The 27,870-nt window shown below is 54.4% G+C and overlaps 1 protein-coding gene across 1 annotated transcript in view; it reads right to left on the reverse strand.

Moving 5' to 3' along the window:
- Positions 1-27,870, reverse strand: part of LOC142906575 (dynein axonemal heavy chain 2-like) — a 304,317-nt gene that overhangs the window by 185,654 nt on the left and 90,793 nt on the right. The window contains exon 3 of the mRNA XM_076054707.1: positions 17,184-17,337. Within this exon, the coding sequence (XP_075910822.1) occupies positions 17,184-17,337 (154 nt within the window). The remainder of the gene's footprint in view (positions 1-17,183; positions 17,338-27,870) is intronic.

A 27,870-nucleotide genomic window follows, 5' to 3' on the forward strand; every position in this document is an offset into this window, starting at 1 on the left:
GTTGACTACCTCGCCTGGTACGCAGGAGGTCGTGGGTTCGATCCCGACCCTGACGACGCCTGCTGCTGCTGTATATTTGGAGTCTGCGCGTCTCTCTCTCATCATCACCATCATCATCACGGTGGCTAGGAGATGTTGACTACCTCGCCTGGTACGCAGGAGGTCGTGGGTTCAATGCCGAACCTGACGACGCCTGCTGCTGCTGTATATTTGGAGTCTGCGTGTCACTCTCTCATCATCACCATCATCACGGTGGCTAGGAGATGTTGACTACCTCGCCTGGTACACAGGAGGTCGTGGGTTCAATGCCGAACCTGACGACGCCTGCTACTGCTGCTGCTGTATATTTGGAGTCTGCGTGTCTCTCTCTCTCTCTCTCATCATCATCATCACGGTGGCTAGGAGATGTTGACTACCTCGCCTGGTACGCAGGAGTTCGTGGGTTCAATGCCGACCCTGATGACACCTGCTGCTGCTGCTGCATATTTGGAGTCTGCGTGTGTCTCTCTCCCCCTGTGGTCGCGTGGATTTTTCTCCGGGTCCTCCGGTTTTCCCCTCCACATTTGGAATCAAAATCACGCGTTTCAATGTCCACACAATGACGCTGATGATGACAGGCCACCACTTGGTTGAGCTGCTGTCATGGACGGGAGGCAGGTCGCTTCTGCCAAAAAAGAGCGATGCAGCGGCACACTGGGAACTTAACGTGATGAAAAAAAAAATAAAAAAAATAGTTTGGCTTCGAATTTAGATTCTCACGTGTATAGTGAGTTGATGGTCACAGCCCAGTTACCAAAATGAGTTACACACAGAGACCCATAGACTGACTCAGAGACCCGCAGGCTTAAAACCGCCACCCACAGACTCACACCAGAGACCCACAGACTCACGCATAGACTCACACGAAGACGCATAGACTCACACACAGAGACTCATAGACTGACACAAAGAGAGCCATAGACTCACACAGAGACCCACAGCCTCACGCATAGACTCACACAAAGACTCATAGACTCATACACAGAGACCCATAGACTGACTCAGAGACCCGCAGGCTTAAAACCGCCACCCACAGACTCACACCAGAGACCCACAGACTCACGCATAGACTCACACGAAGACGCATAGACTCACACACAGAGACCCATAGACTCACACGAAGAGATCCAAAGACTCACACAGAGACCCACGGCCTCACGCATAGACTCACACGAAGACTCATAGACTCATACACAGAGACCCATAGACTGACTCAGAGACCCGCAGGCTTAAAACCGCCACCCACAGACTCACACCAGAGACCCACAGACTCACGCATAGACTCACACGAAGACTCATAGACTCACACACAGAGACTCATAGACTGACACAGAGAGACCCATAGACTCACACGAAGAGATCCAAAGACTCACACAGAGACCCACAGCCTCACGCATAGACTCACACGAAGACTCATAGACTCACACACAGAGACTCATAGACTGACACAGAGAGAGCCATAGACTCACACAGAGAGACCCATAGACTCACACAGAGAGCCCCACACACTCACACAGAGAGCCATAGACTCACACAGAGAGACCCATAGACTCACACAAAGAGCCATAGACTCACACAGAGAGCCATAGACTCACACAGAGACCCTAAACTCACACAGAGATCCATAGAATCAGACAGAGACCCCTAAACTCAAACAGAGAGAGCCCCACACACACCCACAGAGACCCATAGACTCACACAGAGACCCATAGACTCACACAGAGACCCCTAAACTCACACAGAGACCCATAGACTCACACAGAGACCCCTAAACTCACACAGAGATCCATAGACTCACACAGAGAGACTCATAAACTCACAAAGAGAGACCCACACATTCACACAGAGATCCATAGACTCACACAGAGAGATTCATAAACTCACAAAGAGAGACCCACACATGCACAGAGAGCCAAAGACTCACATGGAGACACCCAAAGACTCACACAGACATACCCATAGACTCACACAGAGAGACTCATAAACTCACACAGAGAGCCCCACACACACCCACAGAGACCCACAGACTCACACAGAGAACCCCTAATCTCACTCAGAGACCCCTAAACTCACACAGAGACCCATAGACTCACACAGAGACCCCTAAACTCACATAGAGATCCATAGACTCACACAGAGAGTCTCATAAACTCACAAAGAGAGACCCACACATGCACACAGAGAGCCAAAGACTCACACGGAGACACCCAAATACTCACACAGACATACCCATAGACTCACACAGAGAGACTCATAAACTCACACAGAGAGCCCCACACACACCCACATAGACCCATAGACTCACACAGAGACCCCTAAACTCACACAGAGAGAGCCCCACACACACCCAGAGACCCATAGACTCACACAGAGAACCCCTAATCTCACTCAGAGACCCCTAAACTCACACAGAGACCCATAGACTCACACAGAGATCCCTAAACTCACACAGAGATGCACAGACTCACACAGAGACCCCTAAACTCACACAGAGATGCACAGACTCACACAGACAGACTCATAAACTCACAAATAGAGACCTACACATTCACACAGAGAGCCATAGACTCACATGGAGACACCCAAAGACTCACACAGACATACCCATAGACTCACACAGAGAGACTCATAAACTCACACAGAGAGCCCCACACACACCCACATAGACCCATAGACTCACACAGAGACCCCTAAACTCACACAGAGAGAGCCCCACACACACCCAGAGACCCATAGACTCACACAGAGAACCCCTAATCTCACTCAGAGACCCCTAAACTCACACAGAGACCCATAGACTCACACAGAGACCCCTAAACTCACACAGAGATGCACAGACTCACACAGAGACCCCTAAACTCACACAGAGATGCACAGACTCACACAGAGACCCCTAAACTCACACAGAGATCCATAAACTCACACAGAGAGACTCATAAACTGACAAAGAGAGACCCACACATGCACACAGAGGGCCAAAGACTCACACGGAGACACCCAAAGACTCGCACAGACATACCCATAGACTCACACAGAGAGACTCATAAACTCACACAGAGAGCCCCACACACACCCACAGAGACCCATAGACTCACACAGAGAACCCCTAATCTCACTCAGAGACCCCTAAACTCACACAGAGACCCATAGACTCACACAGAGACCCCTAAACTCACACATAGATCCATAGACTCACACAGAGACCCATAGACTCACACAGCGACCCATAGACTCACACAGAGATACCCATAGACTCACACAGAGACCCATAGACTCACACAGAGACCCATAGACTCAGACACAGAGACCCCTAAACTCACACAGAGAGAGCCCCACACACACCCAGAGACCCATAGACTCACACAGAGAACCCCTAATCTCACTCAGAGACCCCTAAACTCACACAGAGACCCATAGACTCAGACACAGAGACCCCTAAACTCACACAGAGAGAGCCCCACACACACCCACAGAGACCCACAGACCTGCATGAGACTTTCAACGGAGCCTTCACGCAGCACCAAATCGCCCAAATCTGCACCCGTCCCCTCCCTCCCCCACCAACTCTTTCACCCTAGGGCCACACACGCTGGCCTCGAATTAAATATGCATCACGCAACAACAATAGCGCAGCGTGCAGCAGCATCAATACTCACCACCACCACCATCATCTCATTCATTCGTTCGGTGGGGGTGGCCGAGTGACCGCCAACTCATTCATTCGCTCCTTGGGGGCGGCGGAGTGACCCTCAACTCATTCATTCGCTCCGTGGGGGCGGCCGAGTGAGCGCCAACTCATTCATTCGCTCCGTGGGGGTGGCGGAGTGACCCTCAACTCATTCATTCGCTCGGTGGGGGTGGCCGAGTGAGCGCCAACTCATTCATTCGCTCCGTGGGGGCGGCCGAGTGAGCGACAACTCATTCATTCGTTCCGTGGGGGTTGGAGGGGGGGGGGTGCAGTGGGGGTGGGTGCCCCCATCGCTTCATCGTAATGGCCGTGTGGGAGACGCGCCGCTGAGATCATCGGCCGGAGGTTTCGAAGTCCTGGCTCTGGGTGTCTCCTTCTCCCTCCATCTCTCCCCTCTCTCTCTCCCTCTCCTCTCTCTCTCTCTCCCTTCCGCTCTCCTCTGCGGCGAGAGCAGTGTTCAGGGGCTGGAGCATGCCGCGCCTACCACTCACGCGCCCCGCATCTTCTTCGAACGCTCTGTAACGGCGTGAACGGCACCCTCCTCTTTATTGTCTGACGCATCGGGCGTGGCGACCACCACCACCACGTGACGTTTGTTTGTTTGTCTCTCACATCCACGTCTAGATACACTGTGAGTGTCTCTCACATCCACGTCTAGACACCCTGTGAGTGTCTAACATCCATGTCTAGACACACTGTGAGTGTCTCTCATCCACGTCTAGACACACTGTGAGTGTCTCACACATCCATGTCTAGACACACTGTGAGTGTCTCTCTCATCCATGTCTAGACACACTGTGAGTGTCTCTCATCCACGTCTAGACACACTGTGAGTGTCTCTCTCATCCACGTCTAGACCCACTGTGAGTGTCTCACATCCAAGTCTAGACACACTGTGAGTGTCTCTCACATCCAAGTCTAGACACACTGTGAGTGTCTCTCATCCATGTCTAGACACACTGTGAGTGTCTCTCTCATCCACGTCTAGACCCACTGTGAGTGTCTCACATCCAAGTCTAGACACACTGTGAGTGTCTCTCACATCCAAGTCTAGACACACTGTGAGTGTCTCTCATCCACGTCTAGACACACTGTGAGTGTCTCTCTCATCCACGTCTAGACCCACTGTGAGTGTCTCACATCCAAGTCTAGACACACTGTGAGTGTCTCTCACATCCAAGTCTAGACACACTGTGAGTGTCTCTCATCCACGTCTAGACACACTGTGAGTGTCTCTCTCATCCACGTCTAGACACACTGTGGGTGTCTGTCACATCCACGTCTAGACACGCTGTGAGTGTCTCTCTCATCCATGTCTAGACACACTGTGAGTGTCTCTCACATCCATGTCTAGACACACAGTGAGTGTCTCTCTCATCCACGTCTAGACACGCTGTGAGTGTCTCTCACATCCACGTCTAGACACACTGTGAGTGTCTCTCGTCCACGTCTAGACACGCTGTGAGTGTCTCTCATCCACGTCTAGACACACTGTGAGTGTCTCTCACATCCACGTCTAGACACACTGTGAGTGTCTCTCTCATCCACGTCTAGACACACTGTGAGTGTCTCTCTCATCCATGTCTAGACACACTGTGAGTGTCTCTCACATCCATGTCTAGACACACTGTGAGTGTCTCTCATCCACGTCTAGACACGCTGTGAGTGTCTCTCTCATCCACGTCTAGACACACTGTGAGTGTCTCTCATCCACGTCTAGACAAACTGTGAGTGTCTCTCATCCACGTCTAGACACACTGTGAGTGTCTCTCTCATCCACGTCTAGACACACTGTGGGTGTCTCTCTCATCCACGTCTAGACACACTGTGAGTGTCTCTCACATCCACGTCTAGACACACTGTGAGTGTCTCTCTCATCCACGTCTAGACACACTGTGAGTGTCTCTCACATCCACGTCTAGACACACTGTGAGTGTCTCTCATCCACGTCTAGACACACTGTGAGTGTCTCTCATCCACGTCTAGACACACTGTGAGTGTCTCTCACATCCATGTCTAGACACACTGTGAGTGTCTCTCATCCACGTCTAGACACACTGTGAGTGTCTCTAACATCCATGTCTAGACACACTGTGAGTGTCTCTCACATCCATGTCTAGACACACTGTGAGTGTCTCTAACATCCATGTCTAGACACACTGTGAGTGTCTCTAACATCCATGTCTAGACACACTGTGGGTGTCTCTCACATCCACGTCTAGACACACTGTGAGAGTCTTTCACATCCACGTCTAGACACACTGTGAGTGTCTCTCTCATCCACGTCTAGACACACTGTGAGTGTCTCTCACATCCACGTCTAGACACACTGTGAGTGTCTCTCACATCCACGTCTAGACACACTGTGAGTGTCTCTCATCCACATCTAGACACACTGTGAGTGTCTCTCACATCCACGTCTAGACACACTGTGGGTGTCTCTCACATCCACGTCTAGACACACTGTGAGTGTCTCTCACATCCACGTCTAGACACACTGTGAGTGTCTCTCTCATCCATGTCTAGACACACTGTGAGTGTCTCTCTCATCCACGTCTAGACACACTGTGAGTGTCTCTCACATCCACGTCTAGACACACTGTGAGTGTCTCTCATCCACGTCTAGACACACTGTGAGTGTCTCTCACATCCACGTCTAGACACACTGTGAGTGTCTCTCTCATCCACGTCTAGACACGCTGTGGGTGTCTCTCTCATCCACGTCTAGACACACTGTGAGTGTCTATGACATCCACGTCTAGACACACTGTGAGTGTCTCTCACATCCACGTCTAGACACACTGTGAGTGTCTCTCTCATCCACGTCTAGACACACTGTGGGTGTCTCTCACATCCATGTCTAGACACACTGTGAGTGTCTCTCACATCCACGTCTAGACACACTGTGAGTGTCTCTCACATCCACGTCTAGACACACTGTGAGTGTCTCTCATCCACGTCTAGACACACTGTGAGTGTCTCTCTCATCCACGTCTAGACACACTGTGAGTGTCTCTCACATCCATGTCTAGACACACTGTGAGTGTCTCTCACATCCACGTCTAGACACACTGTGAGTGTCTCTCACATCCACGTCTAGACACACTGTGAGTGTCTCTCATCCACGTCTAGACACTCTGTGAGTGTCTCTCACATCCACGTCTAGACACACTGTGGGTGTCTCTCACATCCACGTCTAGACACACTGTGAGTGTCTCTCATCCACGTCTAGACACACTGTGAGTGTCTCTCACATCCACGTCTAGACACGCTGTGAGTGTCTCTCATCCACGTCTAGACACACTGTGAGTGTCTCTCACACCCACGTCTAGACACACTGTGAGTGTCTCTCACATCCACGTCTAGACACACTGTGAGTGTCTCTCATCCACGTCTAGACACGCTGTGAGTGTCTCTCACATCCACGTCTAGACACACTGTGAGTGTCTCTCTCATCCACGTCTAGACACACCGTGAGTGTCTCTCACATCCACGTCTAGACACACTGTGAGTGTCTCTCACACCCACGTCTAGACACACTGTGAGTGTCTCTCTCATCCACGTCTAGACACACTGTGAGTGTCTCTCTCATCCACGTCTAGACACACTGTGGGTGTCTCTCTCATCCACGTCTAGACACTTTGCAAGCCACTGCTGCCAGCCAGGGTGACCGGAGTGTAGCGTGACGGTGGCTTCACGGCTCCTCGATGAGAGATCGGCAAGCCACCGTGGTTCAATTCCGAGTGAGCGCGAACCCCAGACCCTCCACCCCCCCCCCCACTACCCCCACGACCACCGCCAACAGAGCGACAGCGTCTCAACGCTAATGAAATGCAGAACCAATATTAATGCTCAGCAGTAGCGAATGTAAAGAGAGTGGAAAAGTGCATATTAATCTTAATTGGCAATAGACTAATGCGGATTTAAAATGTGGAAGTGTCTCCTGTTACATGCTAATGATACGCTCAGCGCAGGGATTAGCGGTGTAATACCTCGTGGCCATTCTCTATTCGCTGCTGGGTCAGGCTCGCTTGAAACCAATGTTCGTGATAACCGCCAGTCGTGCAGAAGCATTAAGGGCTGGTTTCGACATGCAGTGTCTCATCATCAAAGCCAGGCTCGCTTGAAACCAATGCTCGTGATAACCGCCAGTCGTGTAGCGGCATTAAGGGCTGGTTTCGACATGCAGTGTCTCATCATCAAAGTCAGGCTCGCTTGAAACCAACGCTCGTGATAACCGCCAGTCGTGTAGCGGCATTAAGGGCTGGTTTTGACATGCAGTGTCTCATCAGCAAAGCCAGGCTCGCTTGAAACCAATGTTCGTGATAAATGCCAGTCGTGTAGAGGCATTAAGGGCTGGTTTTGACATGCAGCGTCTCATCATCAAAGCCAGGCTCACTTGAAACCAATGCTCGTGATAACCGCCAGTCGTGCAGAGGCATTAAGGGCTGGTTTTGACATGCAGCGTCTCATCAGCAAAGTCAGGCTCGCTTGAAACCAATGCTCGTGATAACCGCCAGTCGTGCAGAGGCATTAAGGTCTGGTTTTGACATGCAGTGTCTCATCAGCAAAAGCCAGGCTCGCTTGAAACCAATGCTCGTGATAACCGCCAGTCGTGCAGAGGCATTAAGGTCTGCTTTTGACATGCAGTGTCTCATCAGCAAAGCCAGGCTCGCTTGAAACCAATGCTCGTGATAACTGCCAGTCGTGTAGCGGCATTAAGGTCTGGTTTTGACATGCAGTGTCTCATCAGCAAAAGCCAGGCTCGCTTGAAACCAATGCTCGTGATAACCGCCAGTCGTGTAGAGGCATTAAGGTCTGGTTTTGACATGCAGCGTCTCATCATCAAAACCAGGCTCGCTTGAAACCCATGCTCGTGATAACCGCCAGTCGTGTAGAGGCATTAAGGGCGAGTTTCGACATGCAGCGTCTCATCAGCAGCATCTCGGATGAGCAAATTTGGCTACGTACGCTGCGAAAGAAGTCCAACGTACATATATACACACACACACACACAAAGGTCCCCCTCATAGCCTGTTAGGGCAAGTGCTCTTGAGCGAGTAGCAGCTATGAAGACCGCCACGTACGCTCACACTCGCAGTCGCCCTGTCAGATGCCGCTGCTTCTGCGGCCGTCTGGAACGCTCTTCCCTCCGATATCAGGAAGCCACTGGGAGCTTTGATGCACTTTGACATCATCATCGTCATCGTCGTCGTCTAGATTGACAAACGAATTTCTTTGCAACCGCTGCTCGTAGTGTTTAGTTTGTTGTCCTAACCCTCCCACGGTACCTCTGATTAGTGCGGTTGGCTACGTACATGCGAAAAACACGTACTACGTACACGCAACATACATACAACATATGTATAACATACGTATAACATACGTATAACACACGTACACACTGGTTCAGCACAGCTTGAATCCTCCAGCCATCTCCAACCCAAAACTCCAATCGGCAACCACCACCAACGCCACCATCGCTGTCACCACCACCGCCGCCACCATCGCCACCACCATCACGACCACCACCGCCATCACCACCGCCACCATCAGCACCACCATCACCGCCACCATCAGCACCACCATCACCGCCACCATCACCGCCACCGCCACCGCCACCGCCACCACCACCGCCACCATCACCACCACCACCGCCACCACCATCACCACCACCACCACCGCCACCATCACCACCGCCACCATCACCACCGCCACCATCACCACCGCCACCACCGCCACCATCACCACCACCACCGCCACCGCCGCCACATACCCGGGAGGCGTTGGGAATCATCGGGAATTACCGGGAGGATTCCCCGGCAATGCCTTCACGGGACCGGCCAGCGGAATGGGAGCGGCGGCGTCGTCCCCGCTGCCCTTCCCACGTAATCCCAACGCGCGGATTTTTATTTCCCCACGTTGAAAAAAAAAGAATCTCATTAATTTTTCTTCTTGCTAGAATTCTCTAATGGCTTTTCTCTCTCTCTCTCTCTCCCTCCCTCACTCTCTCGCGCGAGCCAGCGAGCGCGTTAACGGCATAGCAGGGGCCAAAGTTGTATTATTATTATTAAATAAAGCTACAATATGAGACGGATAATGCCACAAAATCCGACTTCAATTAACGGTACATTGACGCACTACACTCCGTGTGAGAAAAAAAGAAAGAAGAAGTATTTATTCGACAGGCCAAATTAAAAATTACGCTTGGGCTGTGTGCGCACGTGTGCGTGTGCTGGCGTGCGTGTGTGTGTGCCTGTGTGTGCGTGCGTGCGCGTGCGTGTGTGAGTGCATGCGTGTGTGAGCGTGTGTGAGCGCGTGCAAGTGCGTGTGCGTGTGAGTGTGCGTGCATAGTGGGGAACAATAGTGTAGCGCGTTGTCTTTGAGCTGTGTGACGCCTTTTGGCGTCATCTGGTCGAGCACCAATTGGGTCGAGGCTCAAAAGAAAGCCGTCCCTTGGTGTGGACCAATCAGCTTCAAGGACAATGCCACATATATTACCACAGTGTGTCTTTTGTTTGCATTTTGACTGCAGGTATTGTGGTTAATGCAGCGAACATGAATCCTCGTAAAAAAAAGGTTTCAGTTTTGTTGTCAGAAGAAAGGGGGAAAACCCCTATTGTTAGATAGTGTAGCGGTTAGCGCTACGCTGCGCTATGAACTCCGGCGACCAGGGTTCGAATCCCGCTCACGGCCAACACCGGTGACGATTATCTGAATCGGTCCTGTGCCCACCACCCCCCCCCCCTAGGTCGACTCAGCCTCAAATTAGTACCTGGTGCGGTGATGTGTAGTAAACATCGCCACTGGGGAGACAAAGGCGGCCAGGCGTGGTGCTGGCCACTCACCCCCTCGTGTGCCGCAGTGCCGGTAGCCTTCATAGGTGTTGCTGCTACTCGCTACTAACTGCACTTGCCCCAACTGTCTGGTAAAAGCTATAGGGGGATTTTTGTCTACATATCTCTGTGTGAGTCTATGGGGCTCTGTGTGAGTCTCTGCGTGAGTCTACGGGACTCTCCGTGTGAGTCTGTGGGTGTCTGCGTGAGTCTACGGGACTCTCCGTGTGAGTCTGTGGGTGTCTGCGTGAGTCTACGGATCTCTGCGTGTGAGTCTGTGGGTGTCTGCGTGAGTCTACGGGTCTCTCCGTGTGAGTCTGTGGGTGTCTGCGTGAGTCTACGTCTCTCCCTGTGAGTCTGTGGGTGTCTGCGTGAGTCTACGGGACTCTCCGTGTGAGTCTGTGGGTGTCTGCGTGAGTCTACGGGTCTCTGCGTTAGAGTCTGTGGGTGTCTGCGTGAGTCTACGGGTCTCTAACGTGTGAGTCTGCGGGTGTCTGCGTGAGTCTACGGGTCTCTGCGTGTGAGTCTGTGGGTGTCTGCGTGAGTCTACGGGTCTCCGTGTGAGTCTGTGGGTGTCTGCGTGAGTCTACGGGACTCTCCGTGTGAGTCTGTGGGTGTCTGCGTGAGTCTACGGGTCTCTGCGTGTGAGTCTGTGGGTGTCTGCGTGAGTCTACGGGTCTCTGCGTGTGAGTCTGTGGGTGTCTGCGTGAGTCTACGGGACTCTCCGTGTGAGTCTGTGGGTGTCTGCGTGAGTCTACGGGTCTCTGCGTGTGAGTCTGTGGGTGTCTGCGTGAGTCTACGGGTCTCTGCGTGTGAGTCTGTGGGTGTCTGCGTGAGTCTACGGATCTCTGCGTGTGAGTCTGTGGGTGTCTGCGTGAGTCTACGTCTCTGCGTGTGAGTCTGTGGGTGTCTGTGTGAGTCTACGGGTCTCTAACGTGTGAGTCTGCGGGTGTCTGCGTGAGTCTACGGGTCTCTGCGTGTGAGTCTGTGGGTGTCTGCGTGAGTCTACGGGTCTCCGTGTGAGTCTGTGGGTGTCTGCGTGAGTCTACACCTCTCCATGTGAGTCTGTGGGTGTCTGCGTGAGTCTACGGGTCTCTGCGTGTGAGTCTGTGGGTGTCTGCGTGAGTCTACGGGTCTCCGTGTGAGTCTGTGGGTGTCTGCGTGAGTCTACACCTCTCCATGTGAGTCTGTGGGTGTCTGCGTGAGTCTACGGGTCTCTGCGTGTGAGTCTGTGGGTGTCTGCGTGAGTCTACGGGTCTCTCCCTGTGAGTCTGTGGGTGTCTGCGTGAGTCTACGGATCTCTGCGTGTGAGTCTGTGGGTGTCTGCGTGAGTCTACGGGTCTCTGCGTGTGAGTCTGTGGGTGTCTGCGTGAGACTGTGGGTGTCTGCGTGAGTCTACGGGTCTCTGCGTGTGAGTCTGTGGGTGTCTGCGTGAGTCTACGGGTCTCTGCGTGTGAGTCTGTGGGTGTCTGCGTGAGACTGTGGGTGTCTGCGTGAGTCTACGGGTCTCTGCGTGTGAGTCTGTGGGTGTCTGCGTGAGTCTGTGGGTGTCTGCCTGAGTCTACGGGTCTCTCCGTGCGAGTCTACATCTCACCGCGTGAGTCTGCGGGTTCTCCGTGTGAGCTGCCCGAACTGGAACCCAGAACACTGGACAGGGAGTCAACTCGGCTCTACGACCTCTGGGGTGACCTCTCTCACAGAAACCCTGTCTCTGCGCGGGACTGTGTGCCCCCATTCCCCATTCACCACATCTCATTCTAATGAAGTTTACCCTCTGACCCAGCGTACTACATTAGAACGAATATATATTTACATTTCTCTCATCTGCGCCGCTTAATGAGCCAGGGAAAATTAAAGAAAAACGATCAAAATCATTAGACCTCCTTTGCCAGTACCAAAATATTTCGGTACTGGCAAAGGAGGTCAATGATGTAGATGCTTACCCGGAGCCCTTATTACTTTGATAGTGGCGTTGTCTTTGGCGTCCTCTGGTCTCTAGCACCAATTGAGACGAGGCTCAAAAGAAAGCCGTCTCTGGTGTGGACCAATCAGTTTCAAGGACAATGCATCATCATCATCATATTATCAGTTTTATTGCCAGAAAAAAGGGTGAAAGACTCCTATTATCTAAAAACGATCGACTTACCAACGCCCTCGGGGTTCATCCAAGATGCCCAAAAGGTGGACCCTCAAGGCAGCCCTGCGCAATATTTCCGCAGTTCCGTTTCAGAACGTCACGTGGCTCACATTTTTCCCCCCGGAATTTCCGACGGGAAAAAAAGGGCTTCAAACCCCGTGGCTGCCAACCCTGGCCTCGTAGCCTCCCTGAACTACCCAACTATTATTTCGTTCACTTGTTTTTGTTGTTCATATTTCACCAGGCAAAGGAAGCCCGCTGAGCTGCTTGTGTAGCCCTTGTTTCAGAAGCGGTACCCTGAGCATCACAAAAATGATTGCAGCTCAGACGAAGTGACGGCTTATTGTCATCATCATCATCATCGTCGTCGTCGCGTGGACATTCATAGCAGCAGGCAGCCACATACTCTAAACGCGTGATTCTAAAGACTCATAGAGACCCACAGAGACCCACAGAGACCCACGTAGACCAATAGAGGCCCCTACTCAGAGACCCATGGAGTTCCAGAGACCCATAGAGAACCATAGAGACCCACAGAGAACCACAGAGACCCACAGAGACCCACAGAGACCCATACTCGTGGAGAGCCACATAGTTCCAGAGACCCATAGAGAACCATAGAGACCCACAGAGACCCATAGAGACCCACAGAGACCCACAGAGACCCACGTAGACCAATAGAGGCCCCTACTCAGAGACCCACAGAGATCCATAGAGAACCATAGAGACCCACAGAGACCCATAGAGACCCACAGAGACCCACAGAGACCCACGCAAATCTACCGAGACCCATAGGGACCCATGCTCATCGGGACCCACACTAAAACTAAACACATCTATCAATTAATTTGTTAATTTATTTACTTATTTGCTTATGTCAACAGGTAAGGCCCCACTCAGCTGCTCTGTTGCAGCCCTCATGTCAGAAGCGTACCCGGCCATCGCGAATGACAGCGGCTCAACGGAGTGGCCACTTTCATCGTCGTCATCGTCATCACCACGTGCGCATTCATAGCGGCAGCAGCCGCAGCAGCAGCCCTGAAACTCTGAACGCGCGGTGTCGATTCGAAATGTGGAGGGGGAAAAAAACTGGAGGAGCCTGCAGAAAAAAATCCACGGGATCGAACCCACGACCTCCTGCGTACCAGGCGAAGTAGTCAACATCTCCTCGCCACCGTGATGATGATGAGAGAGACACGCAGACTCCAAATATACTGCAGCAGCAGACGTCGTCAGGGTCGGGATCAAACCCACGACCTCCTGTGTACCAGGCGAGGTAGTTAACATCTCCTAGCCACCGTGATGATGATGGTGATGAGAGAGACACGCAGACTCCAAATATACTGCAGCAGCAGCAGACATCGTCAGGGTCGGGATCGAACCCACGACCTCCTGCGTACCAGGCGAGGTAGTTAACATCTCCTAGCCACCGTGATGATGATGGTGATGAGAGAGACACGCAGACTCCAAATATACTGCAGCAGCAGCAGACATCGTCAGGGTCGGGATCAAACCCACGACCTCCTGTGTACCAGGCTAGGTAGTTAACATCTCCTAGCCACCGTGATGATGATGGTGATGAGAGAGACACGCAGACTCCAAATATACTGCAGCAGCAGCAGACATCGTCAGGGTCGGGATCAAACTCACGACCTCCTGTGTACCAGGCGAGGTAGTTAACATCTCCTAGCCACCGTGATGATGCTGATGATGATGAGAGACACGCAGACTCCAAATATACAGCAGCAGCAGCAGGCATCGTCAGGGTCGGGATCGAACCCACGACCTCCTGCGTACCAGGCGAGGTAGTCAACATCTCCTCGCCACCGTGATGATGATGATGATGAGAGCGAGACACGCAGACTCCAAATATACAGCAGCAGCAGACGTCGTCAGGGTCGGGATCAAACCCACGACCTCCTGCGTACCGGGCGAGGTAGTCAACATCTCCCGTGCCACCGCGGCACTGCCTACAAATGCTCCGGATGAGTTCCCGTGAGCAGAGAGACCCACACAGACTCACCGAAAGACCCAGAGACTCACTGTAGGGGCAAGTGCTGTTAGTGGCGAGTAGCAGCAACTATGAAGGTAGACACAGACAAAGATCCCCCGTGTAGCCTCTACAGACTGCTGGGGCAAGTGCTGTTGTAGCGAGTAGCAGCTACCTATGAAGGTAGACACAGACAAAGTTTTCCCCGTGTAGCCTCTGTTGGGGCAAGTGATGTCAGTAGCGAGTAGCAGCAGCAGCTATGAAGGCTACCGGCACTGTGGCACACGAGGGGGTGGGTGGCCAGCACCACGCCCGGCCGCCTTTGTCTCCACAGCGGTGATGTTTGATACAAACCAGCACACCAGGTAGCTCATTTGAGGCTGAGTCGACCTACACGCGCACGTCATGCACGCGTACGTCATGAACACGTACGTCATGCACACGTACGTCATGCACACGTACGTCATGCACACGTACGTAATGCACGCGTACGTCATGCACGCGAACGTCATGCACACGTACGTCATGCACGCGTACGTCATGCACGTGAACGTCATGCACGCGTACGTCATGCACACGTACGTCATGCACACGTACGTCATGCACGCGTACGTCATGCACGTGAACGTCATGCACGCGTACGTCATGCACACGTACGTCATGCACGCGTATGTCATGCACGTGAACGTCATGCACGCGTACGTCATGCACGCGTACGTCATGCACGCGAACGTCATGCACGCGTACGTCATGCACGCGTACGTCATGCACGTGAACGTCATGCACGCATACGTCATGCACGCGTACGTCATGCACGCGTACGTCATCGTCGTCATCGTCGTCATCATCGTCTCAACACTCTCGCGACCGCAGCTTTGCCGAGGCCTCCACCCAGCAGTTGATCGACCGTGGCTGCTGCTGCTGATGATGATGATGATCGCGATGACGACAATGACGATGCTGATGATGATGATCACCATGACGACTATGACCACGATGACGATGATCGCGGCGGCGACGATAGAGCGTCGCGAGGGGTCGCGGCCGTCGTACGCGCGGACGTGACGGAACGACTGCCATCGGGGGTGACAGCGCGCAAAAACCGCCGGGTGACACACACACACAGAGAGAAGAGAGAGTGAAGAGAGAGTGAAGAGAGAGTGAAGAGAGAGAGACAGCTTCAAGGAGCAGTGGGCGCTGGAGGAGGGCTATGTGCTCGGTGGCAGATGACGGTAGAGAGCTCTGCGCGTGCAGATTGTGAGCCACCCCGTCGGAGGCCGTGGGGCTGCGAGAAAGGGGCTGGGTGCAGATGCAGCACTTGTCGTAGTAAAAAAAAAATTACACCTTTACAAATATGTACGTAGAAAAACAGGGGGAGCATAGACATAGAGTAGGGAGAGAGGGGCTAGAGAGAGAGAGAGAGGGGAGGGAGGAGGGGTAGAGAGAGAGAGAGAGGGAAGGGGTAAGAAGGAGGAGCAGAGCTTGAAATCTTTCGTGAAATCTTTAATTTAAAAAGGTGGGGGGGTGGTTTACATAAAGCAAAGCATTAAAAAAAACCGAAATGATGAACGAAGCAAAGTTCTGACTACACCGAGCGTCTTCTCGTTCCCCTCTGATCGTACAAAAAAAATACAAAAAATAAAAAGGAAAAAAAAGAGAACGGAGAGAGAGAGAGAGGAGAGAGACGGGGGAGAGACGGGAGAGAGAGGGGAGAGAGAGGGGAGAGAGAGAGGGGAGAGAGAGAGAGGGGAGAGAGACGGGAGAGAGACGGGAGAGAGAGGGGAGAGAGACGGGGGAGAGAGAGGGGAGAGAGAGGGGAGAGAGAGAGAGGGGAGAGAGACGGGAGAGAGAGGGGAGAGAGAGGGGAGAGAGAGGGGAGAGAGAGAGGGGAGAGAGAGGGGAGAGAGAGAGAGGGGAGAGAGAGGGGAGAGAGAGGGGAGAGAGAGAGGGGAGAGAGACGGGAGAGAATGAAGACAGAGAGAGAGAGAGGGGAGGAGGGGGTGTGCAGGCTTACACTTCATTAGTCTCGGTCTGGAGGTTAAGAGAAGCCAGGCCCGGCTGACATTCCGATGCGTGTGAACCTCGTGGCACGCCGGGTTTAGGGTGCCAGGGCATGCCCTGGGGGTGCCTGCCTGTGCGTGAGTGTGTAGGGTGGTGTGTGTGTGTGTAGGGTGGTGTGTGTGTGTGTAGGGTGGTGTGTGTGTGTAGGGTGGTGTGTGTGTGTGTAGGGTGATGTGTGTGTGTGTAGGGTGGTGTGTGTGTGAGGGTGATGTGTGTGCGTGTGTAGGGTGATGTGTGTGTGTGTGTGTCTACACGCACAAACACACACACACACCACCCGGGGTCGCCGGGTTCGTAGCGCGCACACACACACACACACACGCACACACGCACACACGCACACACACACACACACACGCACACACACACACGCACGCACGCACACACACACGCACGCACGCAGGCACGCACCGGGGCAACCGGCGCCCTCACCTGCGATGCACGGGATGAGTTCCCGGGGCTCGCCGCCGGCATCGTCGTCCGGAGACAGTGCCAGGCGCTTGAAGGCCGAGACAGCGGCACAGACGGCGGCGCTCACGCCGCTAACCTCCTCCGAGAGGAGCGCGAGCGACGGCTCAAACTCCACCTGCGGTGGGTGCGGACACGCGGAGGGGCGAGAGGAGGTGGTGTGAGGAGGAGGAGGAGGATGATGGAGGAGGAGGAAGGGGGAAGGAGGAGGAGGGAGGGTGAGTGTGATGATGATGATGGTGGTGGATGATGGTGGATGATGAGGAGGAGGAACATCGACACGACACGAATTCTCTCCCCGCTGAAGCCCCCTCGTCGTGGACAGAAGACCTCCACATCAGCACAGAGCTCCTGAACCACACAGCTACTGAACCAAGGAGCTCGTGAACCACAAGCTCCTGAACCACACAGCTCCTGAACCACACAGCTACTGAACCACAGAGCTACTGAAAGACAGAGGTCCTGAACCACACAGCTACTGAACCACAGAGCTAATGAACCACACAGCTCCTGAACCACACAGCTACTGAACCACAGAGCTACTGAACCACACAGCTACTTAACCACACAGCTACTGAACCACAGAGCTCCTGACCCACACACCTCCTGAACAACACAGCTACTGAACCCCACAGCTCCTGAACCACAGAGCTCCTGAACCACAGAGCTACTGAACCACAGAGCTCCTGAACCACACAGCTACTGAACCACAGAGCTACTGAAAGACAGAGCTCCTGAACCACACAGCTACTGAACCACACAGCTACTGAACCACACAGCTACTGAACCATACAGCTACTTAACCACACAGCTACTGAACCACACAGCTACTTAACCACACAGCTCCTGAACCACACAGCTACTGAACCACACAGCTCCTGACCCACACACCTCCTGAACAACACAGCTACTGAACCCCACAGCTCCTGAACCACAGAGCTACTGAACCACAGAGCTCCTGGTCCACACACCTCCTGGTCCACACAGCTCCTGACCCACAGAGTTCCTGACCCACAGAGCTATTGAACCACAGAGCTCCTGAACACACGGAGCGACTGAACAGCAGACAAGACAGGCAGACACCCCCACAGACAGACAGGCAGCCACCCACACAGTCAGACAGACGGACACCCCCACAGACAGACAGGCAGACGGGTTAATGAGACGTTGACACGCGCCGTGTGGGTAGGCACGGCGCGATGCGGGCTGGGAGAGTGAGAGGGGCGAGGAGGGAGGCATCACTCAGCGTGGGCTTGCAGCGGACGGATTAGTCACCAAAATGACAGATACAGAAACACACACAGATACACACACACACAGATACTCAGATACATAGACACAGACACTAACACACACACACACGCAGATTCACACACACACAGACACACACAGATCATCAGATACATAGACACAGACACTCACACACACATACAAATACTCACACACACACAGACATACTCACACACACACAGATACTCAGATACATAGACACAGACACTAACACACACACACACGCAGATACACACACACACAGACACACACAGATCATCAGATACATAGACACAGACACTCACACACACATACAAATACTCACACACACACAGACATACTCACACACACAGATACTCAGACACATAGACACAGACACTAACACACACACGCAGAAACACACACACACAGACACACACGCACACAGATCATCAGATACATAAACACAGACACTCACACACACATACAAATACTCACACACACACAGACATACTCACACACACAGATACTCAGATACATAGACACAGACACTAACACACACACGCAGAAACACACACACACACACAGACACACACACACACAGATCATCAGATACATAGACACAGACACTCACACACACAGATACTCACACACACAGACATACTCTCACACACACACACAGATACTCAGATACATAGACACAGACACTAACACACACGCAGATACACACACAGACACACACACACAGATACTGAGATACATAGACACAGACACTCACATACACAGATACTCACACACACGCACATACATAGACGCAGATATATACACTCACTCACAGAAAAGACAAAGTTCGCCCGTATAGCCTTAACAGACTGTCGGGGCAAGTGCTGTTAGCGAGCACCTATGAAGGCCGGCACGGCACACGAGGGGGAGGGTGGCCAACACCACGCCCGGCCGCCTTTGTCTCCCCAGTGGCGATGTTCACTACACACCGCTACACCAGCTACTCATTTGAGGCTGAGTCGACCTAGGGAAGGCCCAGGACCGGTTCAGATAATCGTCACCGGCGTTGGCTGTGAGCGGGAATCGAACTCGGGTCGCCGAGTTCGTAGCGCTAACCCGCTACTACACCACCGCTCCCCACTCACAGATATAGACGCGTATACATGCACACAGATACAAAGACAAAGATCGCCCGTATAGCCTCCAACAGGCTGTAGGGGCAAGTGCTGTTAGCGAGCGGCACCTACGAAGGCCGGCACGGCACACGAGGCTGTTGGGCGGCCAGCGAACCACTTCCCGGCCGCCTTTGTCTCCCCGAGTGGCGACGCTCAATGCACACACCGCACTGGGCGCTCGTCTGGGGCCGGGTCGACCTAGCGGACGCCCAGGGGACCGCTTCGGACACTCGGTGGTGGGCGTGGACGGGAATCGAACCCGGGGGTCGCGGCAGGGCGGGGGGGGCGTCGCCGTGAGCCCTGCGCCACCGCTCCCCCAGGGCGCTCGCTTCGAGGCTGAACGCGGACTCACGCGTAGGTCGATGTCACGGGAGGCTACGGCCACGGCGACGCGTGTCACCTGAGGTGCGCCACGGTGGGCTAGGGAGATGTTGACTACCTCGCCTGGTGCGCAGGAGGTCGCGGGTTCGATCCAGACCCTGACGACGCCTGCTGCTGCTGCTGTATATTTGGAGTCTGGGTGTCTCTCTCTCACATCATCATCATCACCACGGTGGGCTAGGGAGATGTTGACTACCTCGCCTGGTATACAGGAGGTCGCGGGTTCGATCCCGACCCTGAAGACGCCTGCTGCTGCTGCTGTATATTTTGAGTCTGCGTGTCTCTCTCTCTCTCATCATCATCATCATCACGGTGGCTAGGAGATGTTGACTACCTCGCCTGGCGCGCAGGAGGTCGTGGGTTCGATCCCGACCCTGAAGACGCCTGCTGCTGCTGCTGCTGTATATTTGGAGTCTGCGTGTCTCTCTCTCACATCATCATCATCACCACGGTGGGCTAGGGAGATGTTGACTACCTCGCCTGGTATACAGGAGGTCGCGGGTTCGATCCCGACCCTGACGACGCCTGCTGCTGTATATTTGGAGTCTGGGTGTCTCTCTCTCTCATCATCATCACCACGGTGGGCTAGGGAGATGTTGACTACCTCGCCTGGCGCGCAGGAGGTCGCGGGTTCGATCCCGACCCTGAAGACGCCTGCTGCTGCTGCTGCTGTATATTTGGAGTCTGCGTGTCTCTCTCATCATCATCATCATCACCACGGTGGGCTAGGGAGATGTTGACTACCTCGCCTGGTGCGCAGGAGGTCGTGGGTTCGATCCCGACCCTGAAGACGCCTGCTGCTGCTGCTGTATATTTGGAGTCTGGGTGTCTCTCTCTCACATCATCATCATCACCAGGGTGGCTAGGAGATGTTGACTACCTCGCCTGGTGCGCAGGAGGTCGCGGGTTCGATCCAGACCCTGACGACGCCTGCTGCTGCTGCTGTATATTTGGAGTCTGCGTGTCTCTCTCATCATCATCATCACCACGGTGGGCTAGGGAGATGTTGACTACCTCGCCTGGTGCGCAGGAGGTCGCGGGTTCGATCCCGACCCTGAAGACGCCTGCTGCTGCTGCTGTATATTTGGAGTCTGCGTGTCTCTCTCATCATCATCATCACCACGGTGGGCTAGGGAGATGTTGACTACCTCGCCTGGTACGCAGGAGGTCGTGGGTTCGATCCCGACCCTGAAGACGCCTGCTGCTGCTGTATATTTGGAGTCTGCGTGTCTCTCTCTCTCATCATCATCACGGTGGCTAGGAGATGTTGACTACCTCGCCTGGTACGCAGGAGGTCGTGGGTTCGATCCCGACCCTGACGACGCCTGCTGCTGCTGTATATTTCGAGTCTGCGGTGTCTCTCTCTCCCTGTGATCGCGTGGATTTTTCTCTGGGGTCCTCCGGGGATTTTCCCTCCACGTTTAGAATCAACGTCACGCGTTTAGAAGTATTTGGCTCCCGTGAAAAATATCCACGTTATGATGATGATGATGATAAGTCGCTTCGTTGAGCTCTGTGGGTCTCTATGGTTTCATATGGGTCTCTTGCTCTCTATGAGTCTGCCAACCATTTCCAAGTGATGATGATGATGAAAAGCCGCCGCTTCGTGTGAGCTGCTATCATTTGTGATGGCCATGTCGCTTCTGCAAAGGCAGCTATATCTCAGCCCAGGTAATGGTCCCGTACCTGCAAAAAATAAAACCTTCAGTTTTTGCATGAGTCTCGATGAGTATGGGTCTCTATGATTCTTCACTGGTCTCTGTGGGTCTCTGCGGCTCTATGTGAGTCTATGCATCTCTGTGGGTCTCTATGATTCTACATGGGTCTCTGTGGGTCTCCACGAGTCTGTAACGCGATCCACACGACAACAACAACGGCGACAACAACAATTGACCGCGGTTTTCCGGGCGGCGTTTCTCGAACTTTCCGAGGTCCTGGGCACTCGGGGCGACGGGGACATTTCACGTGGACCACCCCCAGCCACCCACCCACCCACCACTCCCACCCACCCAACCACCACCCCTAGCCACCACTCCCACCCACCCAACCACTACCCCAACCGAACCCAACCCCCACCCACCCACCTGCCCACCAACCCAACCCCACCCATCCCCACCCAACCACCCATCATCCACACCAACCCACCTGCCCATCCACCCACCAACCCACCCACCCACCTGCCCACCAACTCAACCCACCCCCACCCACCCAACCACCACCCCTAGCCACCACTCCCACCCACCCAACCACTACCCCAACCGAACCCAACCCCCACCCACCCACCTGCCTACCAACCCAACCCCACCCATCCCCACCCAACCACCCATCACCCACACCAACCCACCTGCCCATCCACCCATCAACCCACCCACCCACTTGCCCACCAACCCAACTCCACCTACCTGCCCACCAACTCCACCCACCTGCCCACCAACTCAACCATCACCCCCACCAACCCAACCACCACCCACAAAAAACCCATTCGCGTATCTCGCTTGCTCGCTCGCTCTGTCTCCAAACACCTCGAATACGCACCACCAATTAGTACGGTTCGGAGGAGAGAGGTGGGGGAGGAGAGGAGGAGAAGGTGGAGAAGGGAGGGAGGGAGGAGGGAGGGAGGAGGAAGAGAGAGGAGGAGGGGGGAGGACAGAGTAGGAGGAGGAGGAGGGAGGAGGAGGAGAGAGGGAGGAGGAGGAAGAAGAGAGAGGAGGGGAAAGGAAAGAGGAGGAGCGGGGAGGGAGGAGGAGGAGGGGAAATGAAAGAGGAGGAGGAGGAGGAGAGGGGAGGGAGGAGGAAAAGCTCGCGAAGCTGCCTAGGGCGAGACTCTGCTGCATTCTGGAAGACCCGTGCGTGCGCGTGTGTGTACCGGTGCGTGCGTGTGCGTGACCATGCGTGCGAGTGCGTGCGAGTGCGTGTGCCAGTGCGTGCCACGTGTGTGTGCGTGTGCCTGACCGTGCGTGCGTGCACGTGCGTGTGCCAGTGCGTGCCACGCGTGTGTGCGTGTGCCTGACCGTGCGTGCGTGCACGTGCGTGTGCCAGTGCGTGCCACGTGTGTGTGCGTGTGCGTGACCATGCGTGCGTGCGTGACAGCGCTGAGTTACAGCGGCGTGTGTCGCAGTGCGACGCGCTGCCCCCGTTCGGCAGCGCGTCGCTGCAGTCTGTTCATGCGCGTGATGGTGATGTGGTTCGGTAGCTGTGTGGTTCAGGAGCTGTGTGGTTCAGTAGCTGTGTGGTTCAGTAGCTGTGTGGTTCAGTAGCTGTGTGGTTCAGGAGCTGTGTGGTTCAGTAGCTGTGTGGTTCAGTAGCTGTGTGGTTCAGGAGCTGTGTGGTTCAGTAGCTGTGTGGTTCAGGAGCTGTGTGGTTCAGTAGCTGTGGGGTTCAGTAGCTGTGTGATTCAGTAGCTGTGTGGTTCAGTAGCTGTGTGGTTCAGTAGCTGTGTGGTTCAGTAGCTGTGTGGTTCAGTAGCTGTGTGAATCAGTAGCTGTGTGGTTTAGCAGCTGTGTGGTTCAGGAGCTCTGTGTTTCAGGAGCTGTGTGGTTCAGTAGCTGTGTGGTTCAGTAGCTGTGTGGTTCAGTAGCTGTGTGGTTCAGTAGCTGTGTGGTTGAGGAGCTCTGTGGTTCAGGAGTGTGGTCCAGGAGCTGTGTGGTTCATTAGCTCTGTGGTTCAGTAGCTCTGTGGTTCAGTAGCTGTGTGGTTCAGTAGCTGTGTGGTTCAGTAGCTGTGTAGTTCAGTAGCTGTGTGGTTCAGTAGCTGTGTGGTTGAGGAGCTCTGTGGTTCAGGAGTGTGGTTCAGGAGCTGTGTGGTTCATTAGCTCTGTGGTTCAGTAGCTCTGTGGTTCAGTAGCTGTGTGGTTCAGTAGCTGTGTGGTTCAGTAGCTGTGTGGTTCAGTAGCTGTGTGGTTCAGTAGCTGTGTGGTTCAGGAGCTCTGTGGTTCAGTAGCTGTGTGGTTCAGTAGCTGTGTGGTTAAGTAGCTGTGTGGTTCAGTAGCTGTGTGGTTCAGTAGCTGTGTGGTTCAGTAGCTGTGTGGTTCAGTAGCTGTGTGGTTCAGTAGCTGTGTGGTTCAGTAGCTGTGTGAATCAGTAGCTGTGTGGTTTAGCAGCTGTGTGGTTCAGGAGCTCTGTGTTTCAGGAGCTGTGTGGTTCAGTAGCTGTGTGGTTCAGTAGCTGTGTGGTTCAGTAGCTGTGTGGTTCAGTAGCTGTGTGGTTCAGTAGCTGTGTGGTTGAGGAGCTCTGTGGTTCAGGAGTGTGGTTCAGGAGCTGTGTGGTTCATTAGCTCTGTGGTTCAGTAGCTCTGTGGTTCAGTAGCTCTGTGGTTCAGTAGCTGTGTGGTTCAGTAGCTGTGTGGTTCAGTAGCTGTGTGGTTCAGTAGCTGTGTGGTTCAGTAGCTGTGTGGTTCAGGAGCTCTGTGGTTCAGTAGCTGTGTGGTTCAGTAGCTGTGTGGTTAAGTAGCTGTGTGGTTCAGTAGCTGTGTGGTTCAGGAGCTGTGTGGTTCAGTAGCTGTGTGGTTCAGGAGCTCTGTGGTTCAGTAGCTGTGTGGTTCAGTAGCTCTGTGGTTCAGTAGCTGTGTGGTTCAGTAGCTGTGTGGTTGAGGAGCTCTGTGGTTCAGGAGCTGTGTGGTTCAGGAGCTGTGTGGTTCAGTAGCTCTGTGGTTCAGGAGCTGTGTGGTTCAGTAGCTGTGGGGCTCAGTAGCTGTGTGGTTCAGTAGCTGTGTGGTTCAGTCTCTGTGGTTCAGTAGCTCTGTGGTTCAGTAGCTCTGTGGTTCAGTAGCTGTGTTGTTCAGTAGCTGTGTGGTTCAGGAGCTGTGTGGTTTAATAGCTGTGTGGTTCAGTAGCTTTGTGGTTCAGTAGCTGTGTGGTTCAGTAGCTCTGTGGTTCAGTAGCTGTGTGGTTCAGGAGCTGTGTGGTTTAGGAGCTCTGTGGTTCAGGAGCTCTGTGGTTCAGTAGCTGTGTGGTTCAGGAGCTGTGTGGTTCAGCAGCTCTGTGGTTCAGTAGCTCTGTGGTTCAGTAGCTGTGTGGTTCAGTAGCTCTGTGGTTCAGCAGCTCTGTGGTTCAGGAGCTCTGTGGTTCAGCAGCTGTGTGGTTCAGTAGCTGTGTGGTTCAGGAGCTGTGTGGTTCAGTAGCTGCGTGGTTCAGTAGCTGTGTGGTTCAGTAGCTGTGTGGTTCAGCAGCTGTGTGGTTCAGTAGCTCTGTGGTTCAGTAGCTCTGTAGTTCAGTAGCTGTGTGGTTCAGGAGCTCTGTGGTTCAGCAGCTGTGTGGTTCAGTAGCTGTGTGGTTCAGGAGCTGTGTGGTTCAGTAGCTGCGTGGTTCAGTAGCTGCGTGGTTCAGTAGCTGTGTGGTTCAGTAGCTGGGTGGTTCAGGAGCTGTGTGGTTCAGCAGCTCTGTGGTTCAGGAGCTCTGTGGTTCAGTAGCTCTGTGGTTCAGTAGCTGTGTGGTTCAGTAGCTGCGTGGTTCAGTAGCTGTGTGGTTCAGGAGCTCTGTGGTTCAGTAGCTGTGTGGTTCAGTAGCTGTGTGGTTCAGTAGCTGTGTGGTTCAGGAGCTCTGTGGTTCAGTAGCTGTGTGGTTCAGTAGCTGCGTGGTTCAGTAGCTGTGTGGTTCAGGAGCTCTGTGGTTCAGTAGCTGTGTGGTTCAGTAGCTGTGTGGTTCAGGAGCTCTGAACCACACAGTTGAACACAGTGCAGACGACCGAGTCACAAACACCGCTACCACCGCCACCACCGCCGCCACCACTACCACCTCTGCCACAACTACCACCGCCACCACCGCCACCATCACTACCACCGCCACCATCAGCGCTGCCACCACCACCACCACCACCGCCACTGCGCACCACCGCCACCACCACTCCCACCACCGTCGCCGCCACCGCCGCCGTAAGATCATCCTCCCGGGCCGGTGACGCCCACCTCTACCCGCCTAACCCGTTGTCGCCTGCCGCCCACCCGGGTGATGGGCTACCGCCAACGCATCGGCTCCGCGTGCCGCCGCGAGAGGCGGCGATCCCCTCACTCCACTCCCCTCTCATCTCGCTCCGGCGATTCCGCGAGCCCGGACACCCGAAGGGAGTCGTCGCGTTGATTTATTGACTTGCTCACGCCGCTCTTTAATTCCTTGTTGGTTTTTTGCACGGCGACGAATTAAAATGAAAAGCAAAATGAAAATATTGCTCACTCGTGATCGCTCACGGAATCAATCAACCCCTACTGATGTACAGGGATAGCTGCCACTGGGGGTGCCCCCTAGGCTAGACCCACACAGCAGTCAATCATCACCACCCCCTACTACTGACAGACTGATGTACAGGGACAGCTGTCACTGGGGGTGCCCCTAGGCTAGACCCACACAGCAACAATCATCACCACCCCTACTACTGACAGGCTGATGCACAGGGACAGCTGTCACAGGAGGGGGGGGGCATGGGGGGGCACGGTGGGGGGGCACGGAGGGGGGCACGGGAGGGGGGCACGGGGGGGGATTGACCCGGCGGTGACTCTGAAAGGGAAGAGACCCGTTGCTGTTGTTGTTTATCGATCAGGGAAATTGTCAATTGAAGCTCTGGGATCAATTTGTTGTTGTTGTTGTTGTCAGGGGTGTTGGGGCAGGGGGTGGGGGGGACACGGGGGTCAGAAACGGGAATCGTTTCTCAAGCCGAGATCGTCATCTCACTCCACTCCCCTCTCATCTCACTCCACTCCCCTCTCATCTCACTCCACTCCGCTCTCATCTCACTCCTCTCAACTCACTCCACTCCACTCTCATCTCACTCCTCTCATCTCACTCCACTCCCTTCTCACCTCACTCCCCTCCCCTCCACGCACTCTCCTGCCTCTCCCCTCTCATCTCTAGCCTAGGGGCACCCCCAGCGGCAGCTGTCCCTGTGCATCACTCTGCTGGCAGTAGTAGGGGAGGAGTGGTGGGGGGTGGTGGGGGGGGAGGGGCGGTGATCGTTGCCGTGTGTGATCACAAGTGACCAATTCACGCCATCGTTTTAATCTTTTTCTTCCATTCCAATTCGCAACCGTGGAAGAAGAAAAAAACTCGGCTAATAATCGTCCGTACGCGCTCCAAGCCACCCGCACACCCTGATCACGGAACAAAAACCGATCGCGGAAATGCGAATTTTTACCGCGTTGCTAAACTCTCTCCTCCACCCTTCCTCTCTCTCTCTCTCTCTCCTCCTCCTCCTCCATCCTCCTCCGTCCCAGCGCATCGCCGAGCCCGCGACGCGGATCCACGGACTGCCGGTTCCGTTCTCCGCCCTCGGGGTCAGCGTCTGTCGAAGCCATCACGAGACCCCTTTTCTAATCCCCAATCAATGAGGCGCGTTTGTTTTGTCAGCGGCCTGAACCTGCCACTCACACCGCCACCACCACCGCCACAACTCCCACCACCACCATCACCGCCAATACCGCCACCGTGACTGCCACTAACGCGACCATCACGGTAACCACTCACACCACCGCCATCACCGTCACCACCGCCAACTGCCGCCACCACCGCCATCACCGCCACTACCGCCACCACCACCACCACTGCCACCACCACCACCACTGCCGCCACCACCGCCATCACTGCCACTACCGCCACCACCGCCGCCACCCCCACCACCTCCACCGTTCCTGCCACCGCTACCACCGCCACTACTACCACCCCCATCACCACCGCCGCCATCACCACCGCCGCCATCACCACCGCCGCCATCACCGCCATCAACGCCACCCCCATCACCACCACCGCCACCACCGCCACCGCCATCACCACCACCGCCATCAACGCCACCCCCATCACCACCACCGCCACCACCGCCACCGCCACCACCACCACCAACACCACTGCTTCCACCGCCATC

The sequence above is a fragment of the Petromyzon marinus genome, chromosome 67 (genome assembly GCF_048934315.1).
Source record: "Petromyzon marinus isolate PM22_M1 ecotype Great Lakes invasive population chromosome 67, UKy_Petmar_22M1.pri1.0, whole genome shotgun sequence".
In the NCBI taxonomy this organism is placed as follows: domain Eukaryota; kingdom Metazoa; phylum Chordata; class Hyperoartia; order Petromyzontiformes; family Petromyzontidae; genus Petromyzon; species Petromyzon marinus.